General features: G+C 44.9%; 2 protein-coding genes across 2 annotated transcripts; one reads left to right on the top strand and one right to left on the bottom strand.

Moving 5' to 3' along the window:
• Nucleotides 1-1,576: 1,576 nt before the first annotated feature.
• On the bottom strand, nt 1,577-7,584 carry LOC132591795 (vomeronasal type-2 receptor 26-like). Its single transcript, XM_060272227.1, has 3 exons — nt 6,841-7,584; nt 3,843-3,969; nt 1,577-2,487 (listed from the first exon to the last, which is right to left on the bottom strand). Exons 1-3 carry the CDS (start codon nt 7,582-7,584, stop codon nt 1,577-1,579), a joined length of 1,782 nt encoding a protein of 593 aa, XP_060128210.1.
• Nucleotides 7,585-14,118: 6,534 nt separating this feature from the next.
• Nucleotides 14,119-17,781, top strand: LOC132591794 (gastrula zinc finger protein XlCGF49.1-like). Its single transcript, XM_060272226.1, has 3 exons — nt 14,119-14,218; nt 15,087-15,170; nt 17,294-17,781. Exons 1-3 carry the CDS (start codon nt 14,119-14,121, stop codon nt 17,779-17,781), a joined length of 672 nt encoding a protein of 223 aa, XP_060128209.1.
• The last annotated feature ends 838 nt before the right edge of the window (nt 17,782-18,619 follow it).

The raw sequence follows: 18,619 nt of genomic DNA, 5'->3' as shown, positions 1-18,619 counted from the left end.
CATTTAGGGCTTTAAAGGTCAATTTTGATCCTGGGTACGCCCCTGAGCAGAGGCATAAACACAGCATGAGAGACAACTGGCTTAGTACACCAGAAACTTAACATGAGTCAACAATGTGATGCAGCAACTTTTTAATATATTAAATAATAATATTGATAACCCTCCCTCACTGTAACGTCCCTGGGTGGCTCACAGCAATTTTAAAGACAGCATTGAAAACTTTTTTTTATTTAAATATACAATGAGAAAAAAGTTGGTATTTTTTTAAAAAAACTTCAATAAAAAGGTTACAGGTAGGTAGCCGTGTTGGTCTGGATCGAAGTAAAATAAAAAATTTCCTTCAGTAGCACCTTAAAGACCAACTAAGTTTTTATTTTGGTATGAGCTTTCGTGTGCATGCACACTTCTTCTCCAAAGAGCCTACAAATTATCTGAAGAAGTGTGCATGCACACGAAAGCTCATACCAAAATAAAAACTTAGTTGGTCTTTAAGGTGCTACTGAAGGAATTCAATAAAAAGAACGTTGAAATTTTAGTATAGTGTCCAGATCAAGGGAAGTAACAGTTCCACTCCATTCTGCCTTGGTCAGACCACACCTGGAATACTGTGTCCAGTTCTGGGCACCCTAAATAAAGGAAGTTATTGATGAGCTGGCAGGTATGGGGTGGAGGGTGACTAAGATGACTAAGGGCCCGGAAACTAAGCCCTATTTGTAACAGTTGAAGAAGGTGGGTGTCAGGGACTAGGCAGAGGAATGGGGGAGACCACCTCTCCATCCTGACCCTCCCAGGGAGGAGGCAGACAGTGTAGATTTACAACAGGGGTTTGAGGGATGTCACAGCTTGGAGGCAGATGAGGGGAAATGATGGGAAATGATGGGAGAGGCAGAGCAGTAGCTGGCTGACCAGTTGCCACTAGAAAGCATTCCAGACCCACCATCTCCCAGAACCCGGCGAGCCTTAAAAGTAGGAGAGCATAGAGCTCAAAGGGCACTTAGCGGCACCTGTAGAGGTCGTGGTGATGATGATGACGATGAGTGAGGAAGTGGGAGAGACGGGGGCTGGAGATTCACTCGGGAGAACGGCATTATCCAAGAGGCTGGGTTCTATGGCTTGGAAATAAAAAAAAGGACTGTAAGAAATTTTCTTTGTCTTTATACTTCCCTGGGCAACCAGCGAGGAACCTCTGGTGGCATCCTGACATTGGGTATGTTTATTCTGCATAGAGGCCTACATTTGTTATTTTCATTTATACTGACTCCCACGCCAGAGAGGGCATTGTAGAATTAGACGGCTATTTTTCTAAAATTAAGAAAAATAACAAGGAGTGAAAGTGGACATCCTTGTTCCGTTCTCCACGACCTATTACAAAATTTTGGTAATGTGAATTCTCTGTGATCTCTGTGATCTATATGTTCCAAAGATTTTACAAATTTCAGCCAAATTCAAATTTCTTAACTACTTCCATTACGTTGGTTGGTTCTACAAGATCAAATGGGGATAATGATTTTTTCTAAACTGAATCATTATTTTTCAAGAACATCACTTCCCTACATTTTTTTTTAAAATGTAAGAATCAGATGCTATCTCTAGTTTTTGCTGTCAGGTGCTCCTTTGTGTTCAGATCAGATCTTAGCAAAATAATGTAGCATTTGGGAATAAAGATGCAGCCCAGAAGCCCAGCACTGGAGGCCAACATAGAGAAGACCTGCACGGCTACCATGTATTTCCCCTTAGTGCTCAGGTAGGTGGGCACAAAGGACACCCAAACACTGCAGAAGACCAGCATGCTGAAGGTGATCAGCTTGGCTTCATTGAAGGCTCCAGGCAGATTCCTGGCTAGGAAAGCTACTATAAAGCAAATAGCAGCCAGGAAGCCCATGTAGCCAAGGGCACCATAGAACATGGCCACAGACCCTTCGTTGCATTGCAGGATGATCACTCCAGGCTGGGAGTGCATGTCAGAGTCAGGGAAAGAGGGAGATATTCCCAGCCAGGTGGTGCAGATGAGAACTTGGACACTGGAACAGGAAATGACAATGGAGTTGGCCAGACTCTTCCCCAGGCATCTCCTCACTGTGTTCCCTGGCTTGGTGGCCAGGAAGGCCAGAACCACCGTGATGGTTTTTGCCAAGACAGAAGAAACAGCAACAGAGAAGATGATGCTGAAGGCCATTTGTCGAGGAAGGCAGGTCACTTTCCTTGGCCTCCCAATGAACAGGAAGGAGGACAAGAAGGAAAGCAGGAGAGAAATGAGGAGGATGTAAGAGAGGTCCCGGTTGTTGGCTTTGACTATGGGAGTTTCGCTGTATTTAATGAAGATTCCTAAAACAAAGCTTGTGGTTAAGGACCCCAGTAGGGCAAGGGAAAGTAGGACAACCCCTAGAGATTCTTCATAGGCTAGGAAGGTGATATGCTTGAACACACATTGATCTCGCTCCTTGTTTGGATGCTGATTTCCTGGGCATTTTTGGCAATGGTCTGCATCTGCAAGAGAGAGAGAGAGAGAGAGGGAGGGAGAGAGAGAGAGAGAGAGTAATGTCTACTACACTGGATTCAGCCAAGCCCTGAGCAATATCCAGTCTCTTGGGAGAAATTCAGTTGTAGACCAAGTCAGTCTGAGACAGCCACAGGTATTTAATTAGGTTTTTCTAAACATTAGCCAGGAGTGCCTGGCGTGCTATGGTCCATGGGGTCACGAAGAGTCGGACACGACTAAACGACTAAACAACAACAAACATTAGCTCTACCCCTGAAGAAACTTGGAACAGATTCCAGGGCTAGAGATCCCCAGCTTGGCCTCTGGCAGGTTGGGCTGCTTGGAGCCCCCTATACCAGGGCCAAAAGGAGGATCAGAAGTCTAATATCTACCCTAAGTCCATAACAGTCTGCCTCCTTCAGGTAAAGGTAAAGGACACCGGGAAAGTTAAGTACAGTCAAAGGCAACTATGGGGTGCAACGTTCTTCTCTCTTCAGGCCGAGGGAGCTGATATTTGTCCACAGACAGCTTTCTGGGTCATGTGGCCAGCATGACTAAACTGCTTCTGGTGCAAAGGGACAGCATGACGAATGCCAGAGCGCATGGAAACACCATTTACCTTCCTGCTGCAGTGACACCTATCCACCTATTTGCACTGGTGTGCTTTTGAACTGCTTTTGATCTTATGGACTACTTAAATGAGGCTGCATTTGTAAATTTGTAAACTTTAAATTTTAAATTTTAACACTGCATTTTAATCTGTATTTTAATTTTACGGTTTTTCCTTCAAGTTTGCTTTGATATTCCTGTTGTTAGCCGCCCTGAGCCCAGTTTTGACTGGGAAGGGCGGGGTATAAATATTATTATTATTATTATTATTATTATTATTATTATTATTAGGATGACAGAAGCTGAGACAGAGAAACGAGATCTCAGCCCGTCGCGTAGTTTCGAACTGCTGACCTTCCGATCATCAAGTCCAAAAGACTCTGTGGTTTAGACCTCCCTCCTTTACATTTGATCAAAGGTATTTTTGGAGTAAGGATAAGAAGTAGGGCTGAGGAGTGGGAAATGGGTGGGCAGGCTTTTAGTGACTGAGTTGTTTATATCCTGCTTTCCCAATCAGCTTACCATATTATGATGATACATTTTAGAACAATATCATAAATTATAATAATCAAAACAGATTGATGATGATGATAATAATAATAATAATAATAATAATAATAATAATTTGAATCACCCAGTTCACTCACACACATGAAGCATACCAGCCTTATCCTTCCCAGAAATGGCTTTGAAAGATTCCTGACTGAACCCGTCTCTCTTCCCCAAGGCCGGCCTTTCCCTTGGAGTCACCCACCTTCCTGAGTGGAGATGGTCCCTTCTGCACAGGGAAGACATTCATAACAGCAAAGAGGCTTCCCTTCCTGAACCACCTTGACGGATCCAGGGCGACAGCTTTCCACACACCTGGAAGTAGGAAGGGTCTAGGCACAAAGACAAAGAGTGTCAATGAGAATTGTTGTTTGAGGCATAGTATATGGTCATCTGCTGTAAGCATCCGGTCTACAGCTTGAACCTAAGCATTTCCCATCATTGTCTATTAAATGAATTATTCATGATTAAATTCAGAAAAAAACAATGCACCTCCATTAAATAAAGTTCTATATATGGGCCATGAGCTATTCACGACTGATATAAATACATTTAACAACAGAAAAGCAAGGAATCTCCCTTTTCCCACACACAGAGTTTAGCAGGAACCCTCCTTTGGCACCCAGCTGAGCAGAGGAGCTGTAGGAACTATCTTGAACAACAGCCCAATGCTGGAGTTGAGAGGAAACAGAGAGCAGCAGCCCACAGAACAGGGAGCACTTATTAAGGCTTAAAGAAAAGACAGCAAAATGACAGGCACGATTCCCCTCTCCCCGCCACCTGATTGAGCCACTCAGGCCACACAATGGCATCCTGGTCGATGGAGCACTTCAGGTCTGGGGATCCCTGTCTGTCGATACTCCCAAACTTCACTCTGAGGACGGACTTATTGGGGAACACCACCCAGTTCACAATGTCCAGGTCAGCTGCCAGCTCCCCGTTCTCATCCAAATACACTCTGTCCATGGAAGAATTGTAGAACGGGGCGTTTCCGAGGAAAGGGTGGAGCTGGAACAGAAGCAAAGATGAGAGCATTTAGAATAAAGGAAAGCAGAGTCTCCTGTTTTGGTAGCCCAGAAATGGAAAGCGAGCGAGGTCCCAGCTAAAGAGGATTGGCACTTAAGTGGACAGAATATGCAGAATTTGCAGATTTAACATGCAGAATAAGAGAGCAAAAGAATATACAGTACATTGAAAGAAGAGTGGAAAGGGTTTATTGAATATATGGAAAATAACTGTATACAGCTGGAAACGGTGGCAGCATTAAGATAAATCCCACTACGTACATTAATAATGTTTGATGGATATAAAAGTGGAAAACTGGTTTGAATTGTTTTTGTAAAATATGCAGGGATGTATGAGATAAAAAATGAACCATGGAAAGAGTAGAAGGGAAGTCATTGGATATTTTAGAGTTTGTAAAATGTTTATTTGGAATTGTAAAATTGGAAGGTTAATAAAATTATATAATAATAATAATAATAATAATAATAATAATAATAATAATAATAATGAAAGCATATTGACAACCCAGTTCACCTCTGCTTAGGGCTGGTTGCAGACTCAAATAGTAATGGAGGGATCTTGTCAATTCATACTATTTTCTTGTTCATACTATTTTCTCTCTCACACACACCCTAATCTTAAATTCAGTTCTCCACATTTCTGAAGCATTTTTTAAATAATAAAAAACCTCAGAATTCTTCAGTATGTCTGTGTGATTTTCTCCTAGTAATCATGTTTTTGAAGGATGCTGCCCTCTTGGATTGTTTCGGAAAGAGTGAATTAGGTTTGTTTTTCATTTCAAGGCAAACTGAATGAAATCTCTAATATGGGCTCCAGCAGGGAAAGGCAGGATCTTGGTGGAGGGAGCAGAGAGCCAGAGCAGAGTCAAGTGGGTGTCAAAGGAACAGAGATTAGAGACAGCCTGATCAATGTCATCTCCCCTGCCAAAAATAATTCCAACTTGCAGGGAAAGGGGAATTGGGCACAGGATGGGGGCAGTTACCTGAGGGGCTGTGCAATGGGTAGCTCTCTATCTTTAACAACTGCTTGCCAAATTTCAGCTCACTGCTACATCCCACATTTTTTGGTGACGGGAAGCTCCCTATGTTCTAAACTAGGGATTCTCAAAGTTTTCCAGATTCTAATCCCAAGAAAATGACTCTGGAAATCTATGTGTTAAGTACAATTGGTTTAATTTACACAGAAATGAAAAATGAATATGTATTAAGGAAGGTTTAAAATGGAAAATGGCTAATGTGTTCTGCAAATCTTGAGGTCTTTCCATAGTAGTTTTCCCCCCCTAAAGGGCTCTGGGCTCTTGCTGAGATTAAGATTAATTTACTGGTTGCTGTTCTCTGCTAGCTAACATGTGAGTGTTGTAATCTTAGATCATGTGATGAAGGTATTGGACTGCAAAATCTCCCCTTTGAAGGGAGTTGCCTTTTTCTCTTTGACTCCAAAACTCAATGGAGTCAATATGTCAATGAAGCTCTCCTGAAGGTAAAGGAAACAGCCAGGAGGCAGAGAGAGAGAGAGAGAGAGAGAGAGAGAGAGAGAGATGCCGAGCCTGTGCTGGACAGCACAAGACATAATGCAGGGGTCCCCAGACTACGGCCCCCGGGCCAGATGCGGCCCAATTGGCCTCCCAATCCGGCCTGCGACGACCCGCACCGCCCGCTGCCGCTGCCCGCTCTTACGGCGCGCGGCGCAGCGGAGATCTTCAAAATCGGCAAAAAATCGCCGAAAATCCTTTGTGCGCATGCGTATGGGCCTCTCCCGACCCAGAAGAGGTCATTTCCGATGCACTTCCAGGTCGGGGGAGGCCCATACGCATGCGCACAAGCGATTTTCGGCGATTCCCCCCGACCATGTGCGTGTGCGCATGCGCACGGGCGCGCACTCCCCCGCCCTCCGGCCCGCCGTGCTGTCGGCACGGCGGGCACCGGCCTGAAGCCCGGTAAGTCTGGGGACCCCTGACATAATGTCTATTTGATGTTTTCATTCTGTTATGAAGAGTTCTGTGAATAAAGATTTAATAATATTTCTATGGATCAGGACAATAATTCATTTCCAAAAGGAAATGAATGCTTCCAGTTCTTATGCTACCAATCGTTTCAAACTGCACAATATTTAATATCTGCAACACTGCAATCGATTGCCATGCTCAGTTGAGATGTCTATGGTGAGAAAGAAAATACCTGCCATGGCTGCAGCCTTTGAAGTCCTGTTCTCTCAGTAGCCCTCTGCTTAGATTTAGATGAATATGCAGCATTTAAGGCACGAGCCACGGCTTGGACAGTGTTGTAGATCCTGTAGCTGTCTAGAGAGAGGATTCTTTCCAGATCGTCTTGGGGAAACATCTCCAGTTTCTCTCTCTCTCTGCATCTTGTCCAGCCTTTCACTGAGGATGCATGCTTTGAATAGGAACAATTAAAAGCACCCTCCCAAAACTTCTTAATACCAAAGAAAAAGGGTAGAAAATCACCAAATGTTGCGCTTTTTCTTGTCTCAGTGAAGAAGGAAAATATACCATGGATGTATTGGAACGATATGTCATTATACATCAGCTCCAGGGAGACATCCCACATAGCTGTTGTGATGAAGATTTTCCCAACAATGGATTTCAGCAGTATGTCAAACATCTGTTGTATAAGGAGTAGTCCATCTAAGAAATAAGTCATTTCCCCATAGTAAACAAATACATGCACTTGCCTCCACTTGTGGAATAGAAGAAGATCCATTTTTACCGCTTTTGTCTTCAGTCCATAGATACTTTGTGAGATAACAACACAGACACCGCTCTTGATGAGCACCGGCGTCAAGCTCTTCAGGAACCTCTCTCCATTGTTGGTGTCTGGTGCAAGGAGGCCAATCAACGTCCACCAGAAGTGCTGGAGTATCTTGACAATCCCTGGGTACAGGGCTTCTTCTTTGGGGACCATCCGGTAGAAAAAAGGAAACTGCCTCTTATCATTCAGAACATGGGAGACAAAAGCATAAGTGACCTAGGAAGAGAAGGAAGATTTGTATCATGTTTGATTTCAGATCAAAGCCTAAATATTTCTAAGCCCAACATGAGATTGGGTAGGTTTTAGGAAGGAGGAAGGTCTATTGCAAGGACCTTTTTGTGGGAATAGTGATTTCCTATGAAGTATTCCAGGTAATGTCTTTTTTTAAAAAAAGATGCCCTTCATTAATCTTGCATTTGAATTTGCATTTACTTATTTATTGCTAGCTGCTTGGAATAGCTTCTTGTTAAAAGAACAGCATAGAAATGTCACAAACAAACAAGCAAACAAGCAAGCAAACAAAAGACCCCTAAAATAACACCCAAAATAACTTCCCCAATGTTACCATAGCTTATAAGTTGCTGCTGTTATTCCCATATTATCACCCTTTTTATTCAGATGTTTTCCATTGTTTATCAAGATGTATATGACTACTATAGGGCAGCATATATTCAACTAATAATAATAATAATAATAGGGCGAGGTTTAAAAGGGAATCTAAGACCGTGAATAAAAGATCCAGAAAGTACTATAGGAATTCCACTTTGAGAAAGTAGATCTTTCCCCCTGTATATTAAACCTAATGCAAAAAGACACCCTTATCCTTCCATCGTTCACAGAAGAACCCTGCAGAATCTCCCCAAAGGCTCATCTGTTCCAGCATCCAGTTCTCAAGGTGGACAACCAGATGCACATGCAAAACTGAGAAGCACAAGAGCTCTTCCCCTACTTGAGATTCTCAGTTCCTGGTACCCAGAGGCATAGTGCCTGTGACAGTGAATGGAGAACATAGCAATTGTGACTGGTAGCCACTGAGAAATTAATCACCCACAAATTTATCTGCTAGTCGGATTTTCTTATGTGCTTGAAGGCAGGTTCCAGATAATGTGACAGGCCCCAGAAAATAACTGGAGATGAGCTGGATCTCATGGAAATGGTAGCAAGTGGAGCACCACTAACTCCATCCCCACAAAATGTCTTACCAATAAAAGCTGGTGGTAGGACAGTGGTTGAAGCTATGAGGATGAAACATAGTATTTGTGGCAGAGATGACCCCACTGATGAGGTGGTCCCCTGGCCTGAAATAATTAGGTGAATCTATCTTATCCCTTTCCAAAGACAAAAGGCATTTCCCACAGTCCCCATACGGCAGTAGAAGCAGTAGAACGAGGACCATATTTTTCCTCCCAGGAACGACCACCTCCTTACAAAGAATTAGAAGCCTTGTGTTGTGGTGGTTGCAAGATGCAGTAACTTTCTTCTTACTAACGGAGCCCTGCAAAGGGATCACATCTGAAGTGGAGAGAAGTCAAGCCAACCTCATTCTGGTACAGTTATCATCTGTCCTAAATCTCAGCCCACCCAAGTTTTGGGTGGCTCAGGAGGCATATATCTGCCAGACCTCTCTGCCTCAGATCCATGACATCATCGCAAATTCTTCTGATTTCTAATCTAGTGGACTCAAACGTGATCTTTGGACAAATCCCTAGATCTTTGGTGAGAGGTAGAAGCAAAAAAACATACACACTATCATTTTGATAATTATACGGAGAAGAAGTACCACTTCTGCAAGTTCCTAAACTCCTTATGCAGCTCTACCTGCAACTGTAGGGCTGGAAAAAAACATGTTTGTGAAAACTCCAAGATCTGGATGTAAAATATGGACTATTGAATAGTATGCAGTTGAAAAGGTTGACAATAGGACCCATGGGGGGAAGGTGAGAAGTCCAAAGATTTTTAAATATAGATATGTATGGTTGTATTGTTATAATCTTATACTTGTAAAATCAAATAAAAATTATTAAAAAAGAAGAAGAATGGATGAGTTGGTCGTGTTGAGTGCTCACAGCCCATCCCAAGCAAAACATCTTGCCTGAATCCCGACTAGAAGGGATCCAAATGGTCCGCTTCTTCCAGGCCTGCCTGGAGTTGTTCAGCAACCACTCGCTGAATCACCTTGCCCAAGAATGGAAGATTTGAAACTGGGCGATAGTTGGCCATATTGCCCACATCTAAAAATGGTTTTTTAATAAGCGGTTTGATAACCACCTCTTTCAGCGGGTCTGGGAAGGCTCCCTCCCAGAGAGAAGCATTCACCACCCCGCAGAGCCCATCGCCCAGCCCTTCCCGGCTAGCTTTTATAAGCCAGGATGGGCAAGGATCAAGGAGATAGGTGGTCTGGATGGCCCTTGTGGTTTCTTCCAACTCTATGATTCTACGATTCTATTGGGGAAATCCACGTGGGGAACATAGCTGCCAAGTTATCCCTTTTTTAAAGGGATTTTCCCTCATGCTGAATAGGCTTCCTTGCGAGAAAAGGGAAAACTTGGCAGCTATGAGTGGGGAATCATGCCTTCTTTCACCTGTTCTTCAGCCTCAAATTTCAACAATGATTTATACACTTTGCATCATTGTGGAGTTTCAAAGTCTGTCTTTTCTTGCTCTATACCATAATTTTTAAATCCATCTTAATCCTCTCTACTAACCACATATGAGGCAACCTATCAAGATTGTAACCGTCCATGATTAATTGCTCCCTTGCTTCCCTTTGAAAATCTTATTGAGAGACTGCTTTTGTGAGCCTCTTTGCTATCGTGTATGTATGCTGTGAAGGGCCTGGCAAGGGGGATGGACTAGATGACCCTCGGGATCCCTTCCAGATGACTCCATGCTTTGCTTCTAGTGAGGGGTCCCCTGCTCCTTGGGGGGCCTTCTTCGCCCCTGCCAGCTGCTCTTCCTGCTTCTGGCCTCGGGAGGGCGCAGCTCAAGAGGGTCTCCCAAATGAGGCATCTGGGGAGGGGGGCGCTCCTGCCTTGGAGGAGGAGAGAGCGGTGCTCCGGTTGTGCTCGGCTTGCCAAGGGTTGAAAGGAACAGAGCTGGATTTCTAGAGAGGACAGGAAGTGGAGGCGTAGCGGGGGGGCGATGTCCTCCCGAGCAAAAGCCCCTCCCTCGCCAGTCCCGCGTGCAAGCGTGTCTCTCTTGCAAGAGCTGCCTGGGGGTGAGTCTCCTCTCCCTTTCCCTGCGGTTGCAATGGGGAGAAGTGGTTTCCAGGGCTGCAGGGGAGGATGCCGGGGGAGGGGGCTGGTCAGATCCTGCATGGGGGGCGCCAAATCTGGGTGCAAACCATGGGCGTAGGCAGGGGGGGCAGGAGGGGGCAGCTGCCCCCCCCTAGAAGCAAAAAATTAATGTCTTTTACAGACCATAACCAGCACTTTTCCCCTCCAAAAACTGAAGTGGAAAGGGCTTTGCTTTAGCAAGAGCAGCTAAGTCTCCGCTTGCTGGGGGGGACGGGACACAGCAGTAACAAAAACACATCAAATAAATAAAGCAAAGTGGCTACCAGTAGTTAAGCAGTTAAGACAATGGCGCATATATCCCCAGGCAAGATTCGATAGCTGACCATTTCACCCTATTGTTCTTAAGTGGGAGTTGTTAATGAGCATTCAGGAGCATTAAGAGTTCTATTGGGGATTTAATGAGGGTGCAGACTCAGAGGATTCAATTTGACTAAGGTGGCTCTGCAAGGCTAAAAAGAAGTGAATAAGAAAGGGGGGGCTGTAGCTTTGACAGACAGTGATGTTTATAAAAAGCATTGGTGTTCCAGTCTGCCCCTCCTCCTGCATCTGTATACTGTAAATCAGGGGTGGCAACCTCCCAAGAGACTCTGATCTACTCAGAGTTTAAAACTGGGGGTGATCTACCCCCTTTTGGGGGGTTCAGGTCAAAGCTGTTGAGTTTTTTTTAAAGGAAGGGAAGCCCTGTTTTTTGGGGTTTAGGTCAAACTTGTTGAGCTTCTTTTAGGAGGGAGGGAGGCCCATTTTTGTTTAGGGCTTCAGGTCATAGTTCAACTTTTTTGAGGGAGGAGGAAAATTTTGGGTGAGCTTTTTTTAGGGGTGCCAGTGACCTACCAGTGATCTACCACAGACATCCAGTGATCTACTGGTAGATCACAATCTACCTGTTGGACGTGCCTGCTGTAAATCAAGCGGAGAGAAAGCTGCTTACAAGGCTCCTGTACATGCAGAGTTCCAGCATCACAGCGTCACCCAGAGGCACCCACAAATATGAGTTATCCCTCTCTCTATTTCTTCCTTCCTTCCCTCCCTCTTCCATCCTTAATAAAATACGGGGGGGCAGATAAGCCCCACATAGAAAGCCCATCAACATGGGGGGATGACTCTTTCAAATACGGTATTTACCAGTAATTGGGGGGGGGGAGAGGCACCTAGGCCTCTAGGAGTTGGCTGCTATGCCTAGGAGTAGGACAATTCAAGAAAGCAGAACGATGCATATGGTATGGTAATATATCAATAGAATCGTAGAATTGTAGTCGGAAGGGACCACAAGGGTCATCTAGTCCAACCCGCTGCAATGCAGGATTTTTTTCCTAAGGTGGGGCTTGAACCATGGTTGAAATATTATGCTGATATGCAGCAACGCCTTGGAGCCGTCGTGGCTGCGGCCGTGTCTTGCCTCGCCCTCGCCCGCCCTGCCACCCCCTCTCGCCTGCCCGACCCTCCCGTCCTCTCCAGCCAAGCAGGGTAGCCGCCAACGCTGCCAGCCCCAGAAGCACAAGGTGGCCGCTGCTGCCACCGCCATGATGTCATCAGGCCCGCTGGCCCTTTAGCCCCGCCCACTTCGTGGCCCCTCCCTTCCGTGCCTTGGCCCCGCCCCTGAACGACCATGGCTTCCCCCCCCCTAGTTTTGATCCTGGCTACGCCCCTGGTGCAAACGTTCCCCGCCCGCCTTCGCTGCCAAGCCAGGGAGGGGGCGAGGGGGCCAGGGCTCTGCCACGCGCTTTTTGCTTGGCATCCGGGGCGGGGAGGGGGGTCTTGGAGGGGGGATCCTGCAGATAAAGCCCTGTACCGGTAGTCTTGATGAAAAGTTGAGGAGGAAAAGGGTATTCTTCCTCTTTGCCAGGGCGCTCTCTTCTGGCAGATCAAGGATACCTGGAGACAGCAGAAGCTGCAACATTTTTAGCAGGGCGGTTAGAGTAAGATCTCTTATTGGATTGATTTTCTAACGTAGCTCAGCTTTTTTCTTTAATCAGTTTGGTTATTTATATTCATGTCAACCTCCAGAACCTACTTTGTATACCAAACTATACAAAACTATATAGCAAACTATACTCGGTCTAGGGAACTGCCTCAGTCTTGTCTGGATAGAGCTGAGTGTCATCTGCATACTGCTGACAATGTTCTCCAAACCTCCGGACAACCCCATGTAAATGTTGAACAGCATAGGCCAGTGGTAGTGAACCTTTTGCATGCACGCCTAAGGCGGAAACTCTCCCTACTCCAGTCCCGCAGACGCCGCGGTGGGCCAGAGTGCACGCGCATGTGCAAACACTATTTTTGGTGCTCTTTCCTGCGCGGAGGAGGGCAGATGTTGACCAGACTATACAAGAGGGCAGATGTTGACCAGAAGGGAGGTGGGCTGATTTTCGGATCTTGGCTGTGGCACCGAGTCTTACAATGGAAGAGGTGAATCGGTCCCTAATGTAGTTTTCAGGTGTCTTCAGCTCAGTGTCCCTCTGTCTGTCCCCACCATGGAAATGCTTTAGGAACCCCCCCCCCTCAATTTTCATGTAGTTCTCCTTCATGCAGAAAATTTCAAATCTAACCTCCAAAGCCTTTCCCAATCCATCATTAATATATTACGTTCCACATCGTTCGCCCATTTTATCATAACACATTTGGCCTGTTTCTCTTTAGTGTCCCTTTCCAAAAGCAGATTGTTAATTCTGTTAATTTTGTACTACCTTCTACTATTTCTCTCTGAAATCTTGACACTTGATAACTAAATTCTTTCTTTCTTTCTAAGTTTCATTTAGTTGGAAATATTGTAAGCAGTCTATTCCATTTTCTCTTGCTTCTTCAAAGTCTTTTAATTTTAATTGGTTGTCAATTTCTGTTATATGTCGGCCAATTTATCCTCATATTTTCTTTTTTCAAAGATATTGCTTCTAATGGGGAAAGTCAACATGCTGTTTTCTTTTCAAATAAATCTTTATATTTTCCCCAAACTTTAAGAATTGAGTTTCTTATTATGACTATGAAAACTTTTATGAACTTTTGCCTTATGATACCATAGATAAGCATGTCTGGCATTGTAGTTTCAGGCTTTGGGACAGGATGGTGACTGGTTTTTACACCAAGTTCTGTCAATTACCCCACTGAGTTCAATTGAATCTATTCTCAGGGCTCTACTGTGCAGACCATGCCGGGGAGAGGAGGAAACAGAGGAAAGTGGAACCACTGGAAATGTTTAGAAATGGGATTTCTGTTGGGAGAGGGCTGCCCCATTTGTGCTTCTCCAGGGGCAGGGGAATATCTAGGGCAGGAGAATCCCTGCAGAGCCTCTGAGGCTCCCTTTGCTTCTTCCTCTCTCCCAGGACCCTGCAGCTTGTTTTGGCGCCTTGACTCTTCAGGAAGGATGAAAGAGATGGATCCTGCAAAGGTGGCGAGGATGGAAGGGGGAATATGGACGGTAGACCTGGTCAGGTTGTCTCCTGCATCCCTCCCCACAACCTCTGAGCGTTCCTCTCTAGGACTCTCCGAGAGATCTGGTGAGTTCCAGGGGAGTGGAGATGGGGACACGGAGGGATGGAGCCAGAGAGGTCTTGGGGCTTGCTCAGTTTGGGGGTGGAGGGAGGCAGGCAGGTGGTTGGAGATGGAGAAGGGGGGCACTTTTTTGGGCTCCTCCACCTGCCTGCCTGCCTGCACCTTTGTCATCTGCAGGCAATTTGAGCTAGGAAGACATCACAGCTCCCCGGCCACCACGATGTATTGGCAGCTCAAAATATCTAATACCAGTGCTGTGATCTGAATGCCCTACCAATGTCAAAAAACTTGTCGCTCCATTACCTAGCAGTAGAAGCAACGACTCTTTAAAGTAACGTGACCATAGTAGGGCATCTCTGTGTATCCTTTTTCTTTTCTTTTTGGAATAACTTTTTGTTTGCTTTTAAAAACAAGGAACATATGAGTAATAAATGATACAAATGAGTAATAAATGATACCGGGTCTTCTCATGTCTTTTGTATATCCCAAAACTAGCAGAATATATTCGCAGCAATGCCTGTCACATATGGTTCATCATTAATGCTCAGTGTATGTGTTCTGGGTTCATGAATTGGTTTAAACTGGAACACAAAAAGGGGAAAGAGGAGAGAACAGAGAGCATTCCACATTGCATAAATGGATGTCTATTCAGGAGCTGTTGTGGTCGTTGTGCTTAGATTAAGTTTGAGTAATAGTCATTTTCCCTCTTCTGTTAGCAATGAAAAAATACAGAGTTGGTCTCCTCAAGAACATGGGGGGGGGGGTTCAAACTGAAGAAAGTGATTTACGTAGAAATTTAAATTTAGACCAACAGGATTGAGGCAACAGCTGATGGGGAGTGTGCAAGTGAAGATGTTGCTGTTTCTTTCACAGACAATGTATGGACGTTGCTGGATCCTGACCAGAGAGCTGTGCATAAGGAAGTCGAGGAGAATCGTGGGACCATGGACCCTCTCGGTAAAACTCCCCGTTCATAGAATCATAGAGTTGGAAGACACCACAAGGGCCATCCAGTCCAACCCCCTGCCAAGCAGGAAACACCATCAAAGCATTCCTGACAGATGGCTGTCAAGCCTCTGCTTAAAGACCTCCAAAGAAGAAGACTCCACCACACTCCTTGGCAGCAAATCCCACTGCCAAACAGCTCTTACTAATGTTACTAAGTTCTTCCTAATGTTTAGGTGGAATTTTCTTTCTTGTAGCTTCCTGAATCTGAGCGACTTTATCTGCAAAAAACTTTGCAAATTCGTTGCAGGAGATCATGCGGCCCAAACTGGGCCCCGATGGAGCAGGTGGTTCCACTAAACTGCGAACCACCTGAAAGAGTCTCCTGCTGCTGTTTTCTGCAGATGCAATAGAGGCGGCAAAGGAAGTCTTCTTCGCCGCCGCTACCGCCACTTGGTAGGCTCGACATTGAGCTCTAACCCGTGTCCGGTCAGCTTCAGAATGAGTTATCCACCACCGGCGCTCTAGCCGTCTCAGCGATTGTTTCATTGCCCTCAGATCCATGGAAAACCACGGGGCTCCATGCAATTGGAGAGGGCGCTTTGGAGCCAAACAGTCAATAGCCCTGGTTAACTCTACATTCCAGCGGGTCACCAGGGAATCGGCTAAAAGGCCATCAACATGGGATAAAGCATCCCCTACTACTCTCTGGAAACCATTTGGATCCATTAAGTGGCGGGGGCGCACCATCACTTGAAATCTGTATAACACTACAGTGGTACCTCGACTTACGAATGACTCGACAACTGAATTTTGCGACTTATGAATGGGGCTAATGGCCGCGCGCTTACTAATGTCTCAACATCCGAAAGCAAACTGCGGCGGTTTTAGATAGAGATTTTCCGACTTACGAATTTTTAGATAGGGTTGCTTAGACTTACGAATTTTTCCGTTTCCATTGCTTTCCTATGGGAAATCGCGTTTCAAATGGCGTTTTTCGACTCACGAATTTTTTGACCTACGAAGGTGCCTTCGGAATGGATTAAGTTCGTAAGTCGAGGCACCACTGTATTCTCATTCTCCTATTCCACTGTGTAAAATTTCCTCTCTGCATCCTAAAAATTTCTTTCTACTTTTCAATCTGCCTTTAAAAATTGTTTCTGAGAGAATAATTAAGAGTACAGAGGCATCAAGTGGTCAAAATGTTAATGTCAGTTTTGGGGTAAAACGTGTCACTTTACAACTCTGCATCAGTCTTTCTGGATTATTTGTGGTTTTCTGGATTTTGTGGGCCCAAAACCCATTTTCTGTGGTATTTATATGTGTGGAGGTGGCCCCCGGGTTGTTTCACCCTTAAAAAAAACATAGCTCCTGAAAAAGACTCCAGAAGATTCTCTGTTTAAACAGTTTAAACAGAATACATTACATTACTTGATATACTAAAACACGTTTACATGTGCTTATATCTAAAAAATATCTATCTATATATATTCTTTATTGATTTAGATTATTTCTGCATTTATCCCATTTGTTATTCAAGACAATAAGCTACACTCCAAAAACCAAAATAATTCAACATTAAATAATACTGCTACATTAAGCCTTAAGAGTGAATTACATGTGCTTATATCTATATGAGACTTTACAGACTTTTTCTGAGGCACATAGCAGCATAAAACAAGCAGCAGCTGCTCTCACAGAACATCTCTCTCTCACTTGACAGTTGAGAACAGACCTAACTGAAAACAGGCCTCCTGGAGTGACAGTCACCTTTTCTATATCATCTTGGAGGCAACATTCACACACAGAGTTGTTAGGGAAGTTGAGGTAACTTCTGTCAGGTTTGGGTTTCTGTTTAAGCCTCTGCCCGTATTTTAAAGAGAAGACCAATGTTAGAGTTGGAGTGGATTTCATGATTGTGGCAACAAAAATCCGTCCTAGAAAAGAGCCAGACATTTTGAACCTCTGGTTCCCATAAATATGTCTCTGAATGCTGGTTGACAAAGGCCGTGACCCCTGTAGAAAGACCTCACATCTTCCATTCTTCCTCTTTCACAAATGTTCATAAGCCTTGTTCAATAATTGGGGCCTCCGTTTTTTCCTGAGGATCTAATTAGTTTCACTCTTTGTTGTAGGTGGTGATGAATTGGAAATGAAGAATGGGGGAGACCATGACAAAATCCACACAGTGGAGAAGCCATATCAAATTTGGGAGTGTGGAGAGAGCTCCAGTCAGAGTTCCCGTTCCCATCAAAGAACTCACAGTGGGAAGAAAGGCTCTCAGTGCTCAGAATGTGAGAAGAGCTTCAGTTGGAAGGACAATCTCACTTCCCATCGAAGAATTCATACTGGAGAGAAACCCTATCAGTGCTTGGAATGTGGAAAAAGCTTCCGTCGCAGCTCAAATCTATATTCCCATCAAAGAATTCATACAGGGGAGAAACCATATCAGTGTTTAGAATGTGGAAAGAGCTTTCGGGAGGGGCCCAAGCTCACTTCCCATCACAGAATTCATACAGGGGAGAAACCCTTTCAGTGCTTGGAATGTGGAAAGAGCTTCAGTCACAGCCACAGTCTCACTTCCCACCAAAGAATTCATACAGGGGAGAAACCCTATCAGTGAGTCGCCCTGGGGCTCTGCTGGGCTGTTTTGTGAGGAGTTTCAGGCTGGCAAGAGTTAAAAGCAGCCTGCGTCTGTGTGTCTGTGTGTTTTTGCCGTGTCGCCTGACCACTGGAAAGGAGGGAGCAAAGGGGGATCATGTTACAGTCTTTGTTCTCTGACTGTGTGTAAATCAGTTTCGTTTTTGCCTGGCGAAGAGAGCAGTCATGCCTTGTCTCTCACCGGGAGGCTGATGTTTATTGCTATGTAAATAATAAAGCAATTAGTTTAGAAGACGGACGATATCTGTGTGATTTTATGTGTGCTGCTCCTTGTAGTTCACACACAGCTTCTAACTGTGCAAGAAGAAGAGAGCAAGAAGATGATGTATTTTGCTATTTTTGCCAAGGTCCGCAGCTACTAAGGAAGCGGACTGGACTGCTGTGATGTTTGGCAAAGCCCCTAATGAGCTAACTAAATTACTCATTAGGAAGAAATTTAACATGTTTTGCCCCCGGGACACTCTACCCGGGGTTCTTACAGGGGTCCGCGTCGCCCCCGCGGAATTCCCCCCTCCACGGAGCCAGAAACCTCGGAACTCAAGGTTTCTGCGCCTCTCCGCCAGCACGGCAGACCGGAAGTCCAACCTGAAACAGTTCTTAACCTGAGGTACCACTTTAGCTAATGGGGCCTCCCGCTGCCGCCGCACTGCCAAAGCACAATTTCTTTTGTCATCCTGAAGAAAAGTTCTTAACCTGAGGTACTATTTCTGGGTTAGCGGAGTCTGTAACCTGAAGCATCTTTAACCTGAGGTATCACTGTACAGGGCATGAAGCGTATTAGAAATGTGGAGGCAGCTTCC

The sequence above is a fragment of the Zootoca vivipara genome, chromosome 2 (assembly GCF_963506605.1).
Source record: "Zootoca vivipara chromosome 2, rZooViv1.1, whole genome shotgun sequence".
In the NCBI taxonomy this organism is placed as follows: Eukaryota; Metazoa; Chordata; class Lepidosauria; order Squamata; family Lacertidae; genus Zootoca; species Zootoca vivipara.
This window is presented reverse-complemented; position numbering and strand designations above follow the sequence as displayed.

What these genes read in the sequence shown, in the direction of transcription:
- LOC132591795 (XM_060272227.1), bottom strand. Translation starts at nt 7,584, where the DNA reads ATGGTCCCCAAAGAAGAAGCCCTGTACCCAGGGATTGTCAAGATACTC. An exon ending in AAAGGCTGCAGCCATGGCAG is followed by an intron (nt 3,970 to 6,840) that starts GTATTTTCTTTC and finishes CTTTGTGCCTAG; the next exon opens with ACCCTTCCTACTTCCAGGTG. An exon ending in GACCATCTCCACTCAGGAAG is followed by an intron (nt 2,488 to 3,842) that starts GTGGGTGACTCC and finishes TCTCTCTTGCAG; the next exon opens with ATGCAGACCATTGCCAAAAA.
- LOC132591794 (XM_060272226.1), top strand. Translation starts at nt 14,119, where the DNA reads ATGGAAGGGGGAATATGGACGGTAGACCTGGTCAGGTTGTCTCCTGCA. An exon ending in AGGACTCTCCGAGAGATCTG is followed by an intron (nt 14,219 to 15,086) that starts GTGAGTTCCAGG and finishes TTTCTTTCACAG; the next exon opens with ACAATGTATGGACGTTGCTG. An exon ending in TGGGACCATGGACCCTCTCG is followed by an intron (nt 15,171 to 17,293) that starts GTAAAACTCCCC and finishes TCTTTGTTGTAG; the next exon opens with GTGGTGATGAATTGGAAATG.